General features: G+C 44.9%; 1 protein-coding gene across 7 annotated transcripts in view; it reads right to left on the bottom strand.

The window, feature by feature from the left end:
* LOC119598634 (trichohyalin-like) overlaps positions 1-10,000 on the bottom strand; it is a 44,362-nt gene that overhangs the window by 16,554 nt on the left and 17,808 nt on the right. For 4 of the 7 annotated variants that reach the window (XM_037948323.1, XM_037948327.1, XM_037948324.1 and 1 more), the window contains exons 11-12: positions 4,563-4,661; positions 238-336 (exon numbers count right to left, since the gene is read on the bottom strand). In XM_037948323.1, the coding sequence (XP_037804251.1) occupies positions 238-336; positions 4,563-4,661 (198 nt within the window). The remainder of the gene's footprint in view (positions 1-237; positions 337-4,562; positions 4,662-10,000) is intronic. The other 3 variants (XM_037948329.1, XM_037948328.1, XM_037948325.1) reach the window with 1 other exon arrangement.

The raw sequence follows: 10,000 nt of genomic DNA on the forward strand, positions 1-10,000 counted from the left end.
ATATATATATATATATATATATTATATATATATATATTTTATGTATATATATATATATATATATATATATATATATATATATATATACATATATGTATATGTATGTATATACATATACATACATATATGTATGTACATACACACACACACACACACACACACACACACACACATATGCGTGTGTGTGTGTGTATTCAAGACGATACAAAGATTCAAGCGAGGAACGGGACAGCCCACCTTCATAATCTCTGGCGTTCCTATCCGCCCCCGCGTCCAGGAGCGCTTTCACCACGCCCACAGACCCCGCCCGCGTGGCTGTGTGTAGGGGCCTGTCTCCTGTAAAGAGATGTGGAGTTTTCTTTTTCATTTTGGAAGCGCCATTGTTAATTATTATTGTTGTGCAATTCGCTTTTCTTTTGTAATGAAATGTTTCAGGTATGATATGATGGTTATCATTAAGCGTTTCATCATGATCAGTGACAGGCTCTGGAGAAGAGAGAGAGAGAGAGAGAGAGAGAGAGAGAGAGAGAGAGAGAGAGAGAGAGAGAGAGAATGAGAGAGAGAGAAATTTGTCTTAGACAAAAAGGTAATAAATCTTATTTTGATAATCTATTGTAATAAGACGATAAGGTAAATATGGCGATAAATCTTACACATTAAGTGTATTGTCATTGTATTAACATTAAAGGTGGCTTCCGCTATTTGTATTTTTAGAATAAAAGGCAGCAATAAAAATGTACGAGACGGCACAATTAATATTAATAAATTGTCAAAAGAGGCCTCGAAGGGTTTCTAACTATTTCCAAATCAAAATCTTCAACAGAGGAAATTTTTCATCAGGACAAAATGAAAGAAAGTCCTTCCGGACAAGAATAGAAAATATCAATAAAATATAAAAAACGACTAAACTAAAGTTTGACAATAAATCAAAAATGTCTTCTAAGATTTTTCAATCATATTCGATGCAGAATTTGTGTAAAATTGCATTGTAGTTTTAAAGACAGTCCTTACACGCGCGGGACACTTTCACACCTGTCCAAGAATTTCGGCCGAGTATTTTTGCGGGGAGTCGTAGACAAATTTGCCGAGTCAGACATATGAAGATAATTACACATCAGTAATGACAAACAGACTTTGTAGGCCCATTCTGATTTATTGTCCACCATCAATTGTTCCGTTTTCTACATATTTACAGAAAAATTCTGTTCGGAAATACAAATAGTGTTGCTCACCTTCACAGGTCATGCAGTGGCAACAAACCTATCATCCTCAAGGGGCTAACGCCGACGGGAGCGCATGGCCGCATCCAACTTTCTCTGCCAACCACTCATGGCGAGTCTCCGGGCAGGTCCTCGGCCCATCTCTAACTCCTAACGACAGGACTGGTCGAGCTGCCCAAGCCATGGCTGCCTAGGACGTCCCACGGGCCTCCTTCATCCAGGATTGTCTCGCAAAGAAGCAACCTGATGGGCAGGGTCATCCACAGGGAAACGATCTAGGTGGCCATATAGCCTGAGTTGGCGATACCGGATTATGCAAGTAACAGGGCCCATGCCAGTCTCATGGCTTAGCTGTCGGTTGCCAACTGTATCCCATGATCCAGCAAAGGGACTTGTTACAAAAGGCATCAAGTAGAGACTCCAAAGCACTATATAATGTCCAGGTTTCGCTTCCAGAAAGTAAAACTGGTAGTGTCAAGGCCTTGAAGACACGTAGCTTGGTCCTTCTGCATAGGTACAAATGCTCTTGTTGATCAAGTTCATGGCTCCTGCTGTCAGACCAATCTTTCTCATGACTCCTTGGTCTGACAGCCCACAGACATTGACTATGTTACCAAGGTATGGAAAGTTCTCTGTGACTTCTGTGAGTGCCCTCACCGCAAGCATGAATCGACTGAACGGGTTCCCCTCACAAGCCCCCAAAGTCCTGAATCTTGGTCTTGGTCCAGGAGACCTCTAGGCCCAAGGGCTTCACCTCACTGCTAAATGCATCAAGAGCTGCCACCAGTAATTCCAGATAGCAGCATCGTCGACAAAGTTAAGGTCTGTAACCCTGATATTGCAGTGTAGCGCTACACTGACTTTGGATAGTAGCTGTGCCCATTATCTAGTCGATGCAGGTGTTGAAAAATGTTGGTGCAAGGACACAGCCTTGCCTCACCCATGAATTAACAGGGAAGAAGTTCGACAGGTTCTTGCCACACTACTAGTATATAGGCTTGCTATTAAGCTAGTAATCCGTGTCGGAATTCCCCTAAGTCTCAGGATCTCGATACACCAAGTAAAACGCCCTCTTGAGGTCAGTGTAGGCTGCAAGCAACCCATGACAGCGTTCCACAATTACTCAAGATGCTATTATACAGTCTATTGTGGACTTGCCAGGAGTGAATCCAGATTACTCCACGACTACCTACTTAGTAGGTAGTCGCGAATCCGTTTTAGAAAAATGGGGCAAAAACGTTGACTGGTATACTGAGTAGTGTGATGCCACGGTATTTGCTGGTCTTAACAATCCCCTTTCCCCTTCCAGAGAAGGATGACCATGCCCCTTAACATACAGGGGGAATGGAACCAGACCACCAGATGGCAATCAAGACTGCATGCAAACCTAATGCCATAGGTTCACCCCCAGCCTTTAGCAGTTCAGCAGGGATATCACATGCCTGTGGCTTTCCCATCCTTCAGCTCAGAAATTGCCATCCTAACCGCAGTTAGGGTTGGAGGTTCCTGGCTGATGGGTGGGTCTAGCACAAGTATTGTGGTACCACTTGCATCCAAACCAACTGCTGGAGGGTCTAAATGGTATAGCTACTCAAATACTCGTACCTACATTCACGAACCCCTACATGATCTGAGATGATCTGTCCATCCACTGAACAGACTGCAGTCATCTGCGAGGATGAGTTCAGTTTAGAGTTCCGTTTTCTTCGGCCTTGGTAGGTAGGGCGAAGTCATTTACCAAGAAATGGCCTTCAGCCTCCTCAGAAAGGTTCCTGATGAGCTGTTCCTAGTCCCTACACACCATGAGCCCTACACACCATGAGAGACTTCCGTGGCAAACCTTCAGGCACCCTCCTCCCCCCTTATTCTGTCCAAGTGAAACACCCTAGTTGAGGAGTTTTGAAGTGGACCCGCAAGGTAACCAGTACCTGTCTACAGTCAGAACTCAGCACTCCATTTAACCCTGCAATTTTGAAGGATCCTCCAGCAAGTGCTGACAAGAATGTAGTCAATCTCCTTGGCCACTGATAGCAGGAGCCAGAAATCTTCAATCTCTGGGACCTAGCAAGGTCCTGGAGAAGGAGGTTGGTTTTGCTGCTGGGATCAGCTCCCAGCCATGGGGACTAACAGACATCTTGTAGCCAGCTCAATCACAGCCAGATACCACATTGAAATTGCCCTGAATAATGCGAATGTGAGTTTGGCATAAAATTCTTCTTTCACATCTGGTTTGTAAACATTGGTAGGCATGTACACAGCAATAAGAGACACAAAGCCAAATGCATACTTCAGTCTCACCAACATTATACGCTCATCAATCAGTGTCACCTCTACGACCAAGAGTTATAGTTAGCTGGAAATGGCTATGTCTACTCCATAGATGACCACTGCCCATTCTGATCGTACCACTGCCAGGTCTTCTCACCTCTGAGAAGGCAGCCATCTAACTACCAACTTCAGTTCCCTCGATAGCAGGGGTAACCATTCATCCTGCCACAAGGACCAAATGTTTCAAGCACCTACCTAGCTAATTTGCCTGAGGTTAAGCCTTAGGCAGTCACTCCAGCCACCCCCGCCAACACTGCCCCTAATAAAGGCAGGTGGCAGGCTGTGGGGCCCAATGTCCACCTGTGGGATTCCCTTGGACTTTGCCCTACGTGCCTCATAATCGATTAGTAACTCACTCCCATTCTGTGCCCCAACCTTTCCCCTCCTAATAACACCCACAGCCCACATTACTTTTTGATTGGGTGGGAGAGTACCAATGCTGCCAATGAGTCTTCTGGGTGGAGGAGGACTGGCAAGGCCCACATTCCCCAAGCTGCCTATTAACCCCAGGGGGCTGAGGGGCAGGAATTGGTATGGAACCAGGGTGTGTCCACACACCAGTGGATCATGACTCTGTATCTTTGGGGCTTCCTACTACTCCGACATCCCCACAGTTTAGCCTGGGACTGCAAGGTGCCACAAATAGGCACTGCAGAAGTCTCAATGATGGAGAGGCTGCAAACTGGCAGGGGAGGTTTATGCCGAGCTGCTCCCTTTTTCACACTGGGTTAGCCAATGGTGGCCGTTGTGAAGCATGAAGCACCCACCCATAACAAACTTCTGGTTTCCCACACCTTAGAAGAATACATAAAATGGGTAATACTGTTATTATAGAAGTAAGATTTATTGCAGTATGTAGTTTTAACATATTTCTGCAATCATTTACATTCATAGAGTCTATAATGATGTAAATATAAATTCTATTACCAGCATTAAATCTGAGATATGGCAACGGGGCAAATACTACCCCAGGATCTCAACTGAACACCGCCCGGGCAAGAAAGAACTGCTCACCGAACTGGTCCTTCACCTCTGTGCTGGCTCCGGCCTCCAGCAGTGCTGACATCATCTCGAGGTCGCTATGAGATGCCGCGATGTGGAGGGGCGTGCTACCTGCCAGGGGAAGAGCAACAGTGTATAAACAAGTATATATGTATGTATGTGTGTATATATATATGTATATAAATATATATATATACAGACACAAAATAATGAGAGAGAGAGATAAGGCGTTGTCTAATCTCTTCATTTTGCCCCCCTGACGGGAGCTGCCTCGCCATGGTGGGGGGACTTGAGGTCCCAATGATCTGGTTAGCCAGACCAGAAGGATACCCATACTGGAGGGGTCACCGGTGAGGGATGAGACAAAATGGCTTCCTGGTGCACTGGTGCCTGTGAGAGGGGATGGTGTACCCCTGGTTCATTCCATCTTGGACCAGGGAGAACTCTCCCGCATGTGTTTGCCGTGCACGGCGTCCCATATTACTAGGAGACAGGAATCCTTGAGGTTGAGCGATGCTGCACGCTGCGCCCTGCAGCTAGCAATACACCTCTTTGGTCCTTTATTCTGGTTAGAAGGGTGGCTTGATCAAGGCCCAGTCAAGTCGGCTCTGACCCATCATCCTTCCCGCCATCCCTTGCCTTCCAATACTTCTTACACTACACACTCTGTCACCACCTTTAAACCAAAGTCTTCAGTTGCTGAAACTGCCTCTGTTTCACCAGAAACGGAGTAGGAGTGAGGGGTCTATTGAGGAGACTCCTCCTCCCAAAGTAAGGACTTCGGAGCCATCAGTCAAGGCTTCAGAGGCCTCAACGGTGACAGCTCAAGCTGCCACCACATCCACAGGGGCCTCTGCTGCTAGGCAGAATGCCCCTGAAGCAAAGGCTCAGGTACGCCCTTTGCCCAGGCAAAGGAATCCTCAGCCTGTTCAAAGGACTCATTTCAAAGTGGGGTCTTTGAAGCCATCAGGCAGGGCTCCAGGGGCCTCAACGGTGACAGCTCCAGCTGCCACCACATCCACATGTGTCTGTGCTGCTAGCCAGAATGCCCCTGAAGCAAAGGATTTCTTTTGCCCAGGCAAAGAAATCCGGAGCCTGTCCAAAGGAAGCCTGTGCAAACTAGTTCCAAATGTAAACAACCCTTTAAAAGGGGCTCCCAACATCCTGGAAAGGGACAGCCTAAAGGTGTGGGGCAAAACCTTGAGCACAAGTGCTGCCAAACACCTTGTGAAGAGGTAGTTTGCAAAGCTGGATACCCCAATCCGGTGGAACTGTCAGGGAATTCATGCAAAATGGGAAGAACTGCAACATCTGGTAGCTTCATGTATCCCAGTTTGTGTATGCCTACAAGAGATGATGACCAGGGAAAATCGTCCCATTTCCCTGAGAGGATTCCAAATTCAAGCCCATTATGGGACCTTTGATAATGGAACTCAGGAAGGAGTAGCAGTAATGGTACGTCAGGATATTCCCTTCCAGGCCATCCACCTACAGACAACACTGCAGGTGAAAGCTGTGAGAATAGGCTTAACAAGACCTTACACTGTTACATCCATCTACCTTCCTCCACTTAATCTCAACATAGATGATTTGGAAGATCTACTTGGGTAGTTGCCACATCCATTTCTACTCTTGGGAGATTTCAATGGTCGGCATCACCTCTGGGGAGACACTTTGTGCAACCCTCGAGGATGGGCCTTGGAGTCCTTGTTCTTAGGAGTAGATGCAGTTTTACTGAACAGTGATACTCCCACACATTTCCAAATTCAAACTGGGACATTCTCCAATATAGACCTGTCAATTGGCTCACCTGATTCACAGTTGAATTTCACTTAGTAGGTCATGGAAGACTTACATGGAAGCAACCACTTTCCAATACTTTTGGTATTGGTACTTTTAGTATTCCAGCCAATGGAGGGCAGATATGGCGACTTGAACAAGCAGGCTGGAATCTTTTTAGAATAACTGCAGCATTGCAAGGATCTGTGAATGATTTACAATGCGTTCAAGATGATGTTAATCACTTCACATCACTAATTCACCTTGCAGCAGAAGCATACATTCCCAAAAGTAGCAGGCAGTAACGTCGACCTCCAGTACCATGGTGGTCTGATGAATGCCAACAAGCAGTTAGAGCATCTACCTTCCTCCACATAATCTCAACATAGATGATTTGAAAGATCTACTTGGGTAGTTGCGCTACATTAAGGCAGTTGATGCTATGCCCCAGCAATGTAAGCTTGATTCATTACAAAAGGACTCAAGCCAAGACCAGGTGAGTGCAAAGGAGGCTAGACAGATGTGGAGATAGTATGTCTCCTCAATTAACTCTGGGACCCCCTTAGCATAGGTATGGGACAAGGTGCGTAAGATCGCTGGAAAGAGCACATGTTACCACATGCATTGAAGACAGATGGCATAATCCTCTCAGACAAAAAAACAAAACAAAAAAACAAAAAAGATGTTGCAAATGAGCTAGCTAAATCCATGGCAGAGATCTCCTCAGGAACATCTTACACCACCCGATTCTCCAATCTTCGGGCTGAACAGGAACAACACCCAGTGTCGTTCTTCAGGACTGCAGCAGAATTTCCATACACCTTGCCATTATTGTACAAGGAGATGGATTCTGCTTTGCAACTCTGCCATAAGACTGCCCCAGGAAGTGACGATATTCCATTCTAAATGATATCTCACTTGCTGGAGAATTCACAGAAGTTCCTGTCAGACCTATTCAATAGGATCTATAGGGAGGGCACAGTGCCATCCACATAGAAAGAGGCTATAATCATTCCTGTTCCTAAACCTGGCAAGGATGCTTCCACACCAAGAAATTACAGACTAATTTCTCTCACCAGCTGCATCTGCAAGCTGATGGAGAAAATGGTAAACTTCAGGTTGACATGGCTGCTAGAAAAGGAAAATGTGCTGACCCCATATCAATATGGGTTTAGAAAATTGAGATTGACCACAGGTGCACTTGTGAGGATGGAAACTGCTTTAGAGAATTCCTTCGCACAGCAACGTCACATGTTAACAGTCTTCTTTGACCTTGAAAAGGCTGATGATAATACTTGGAAGCAGGACATACTGTATGTAATTGGTTTAAGAGGAGCATTACCTACTTCCATACAAAGATTCCTTGCTAACAGGAAGTTTAGATTTTGGGTGGGAAACAGTTTCTCTAACCTGGAAGATCAGCTGGAAGGGGTCCCACAAGGGAGTGCCTTAAGTATGACCCTGTTGCCATTGCTATAAATGACATTATAAAGGTTGTTCCAAGTGCTGTCTCATGAAATCTGTATGTGGATAACTTTACACTGTACTGCTCATGAGGAAGTTTACAGGATGTGCAAGGGCACATGCAGACTGCAATAAATCAGGTTGCACAGTGGGCAACATACCATGAGTTCAAATTTTCTCCAAGCAAGACCGTGGCTATACAGTTCCACAAACGAGGAAAGTTCGATCCTTCCCTCCATTTAGGAGCAAACCCACTGCAATTTTTCCAAGAGGTGAAGTACTTGGGTCTAATTTTTGACTCAAGGATTACATGGGTGCCTCACAACAAACAGTTAAAAGTGAAGGCTACAAAATTGCTTAGTATTTTGTGGGTTCTTTCACATCTATCTTGGTGTGCAGACCGCACAACGCTTCTGCGGCTTTACCGAGCGCTTATTCATAGTAAGCTTGACTATGGATGTGAGGCTGCACTTGTGGAGTCCCTGTACGCTGAGAGTGGAGAACCACCTCTTTCATTACACCGGGACTACATGAACCTGAATTACTACACGAAATTACAAAGGATTCCGGGATCTCACACATCCAGATTGGTTTACAACCCCCTTGAGGATAGCTGATCCTATGGTAGGAGAATGAGGAATCTTGTGGAAGATCTTAATTTGAATCTGGCTAAGGTTCTGGCTGTTGGGATTCCCCAATTCCCCCCTTGGACTAATCAAGTCGAGCTGGATTTGGTTGGAACTGGGAAAGGGGAGAGATCCGAAGCAGAAGTCAGAGAGAGATTTCTTCAGCACACATCTAAGTACCAAGGATCAGATGCAATAGATACAGATGATTCAAAGTCTGAAAATGATGTGGGCTTTGCAGCAGTGAGCAGAAGGAAGACTGCATTTGGCAGCCTTTCTCTAGCAGCCTCGATCTTCACTGCAGAGTTACATGCCATCTTTACAGAAGTTAAGATGACTAGAAATCTTATGAACCATTCTATTGTAGTGCCTTGCAAGCAATCAAGAGCTTAAACTCATCCAATAGTGAGGGAGATTCAAGATTGGCTTGCATTGACGTCAACACGTAAAAAGATAACTCTGTGTTGGGTGCCAGTGCATGTTGGTGTCAGTGTGAATGAGCGAGCTGATCAGAAGGCCAAGGCAGCTGCCGCTCAGCCCTGTGATACTAGTTTTCCTCTCCCACACACCGGCCTGAAGCCCAGCATCAGGAGTTGTCTTCACGATAAATGGGACAATGGCGGAATACCTCTCGAAACAAACTGCGAGAGATTAGAGATGACCTTGGCAGTTGGGTGACCAGCATTCATTCCAACTGAAAAGTAGAAGTTGTATTAACAAGACTAAGAATCAGGCACACAAGACTGCCTCATAGGCTGAGATCGCTAAAAGTGGAGCACTTTGTGAGGGATGCCAAGAGCCATTAACGATCGCACATGTAGTGGAAAGATGTGCAACATTCTCAGACCAAAGACGTATGTACTTGTCTCCCCTATATACACTGAAAAATGTATTGGGGGAAGATTGTGACATAGAGGGTCTTATTAATTTCCTTAGGGAGACTAATATTTTTAATAAAATCTAATTATGCATAATGTTTATGCAATAATTTTATACACTTAGAACATAATATCCATACTTTGATTTTCAATATATCTATTGTTATTTGTAAGATACTTATTGACAGATTTTTACAGTTCTGAATATTTTATCATTTCTATCTAACAAGGTATTCGCCGCTGTTGACGCTGCAGATAATGTGAAATAACAATCAATTTCTTCATTTTGTTAGTGTTCTCGGATCAAGAGTGTCGATAATTGAGAAATTTCTTTAAATAGAAAAGTTTTTGATGCATTAGGGAATAGAGATAAAGGCAATCCTTAGCCACAGCATAAGAGATCATTTTGTCAAAGGTTTTTGGTTCTTTTCCAGCTAGAACACATAAAATATGCTTTCTATATACTTCAAGCATGACTTCAAGTCCGCAGTCCCACATAACATATATAATAACACTATGTTTCTGCCTCACCCAGAGGGTCATTGCAACCATCACCCCTCCGGGGAGCCGAACATATTACACGGATGGATCGGTCGATCCCTTGACCCACACTGCAGGCGCCGGCTTCGCAGCAAGGGATGCCACAATATCCATGAGGGTAACAGACAACGCCTCCTCGCTACAGGCAGAGGCAGTTGCTATC

The sequence above is a fragment of the Penaeus monodon genome, chromosome 41 (genome assembly GCF_015228065.2).
Source record: "Penaeus monodon isolate SGIC_2016 chromosome 41, NSTDA_Pmon_1, whole genome shotgun sequence".
Taxonomy (NCBI): Eukaryota; Metazoa; Arthropoda; class Malacostraca; order Decapoda; family Penaeidae; genus Penaeus; species Penaeus monodon.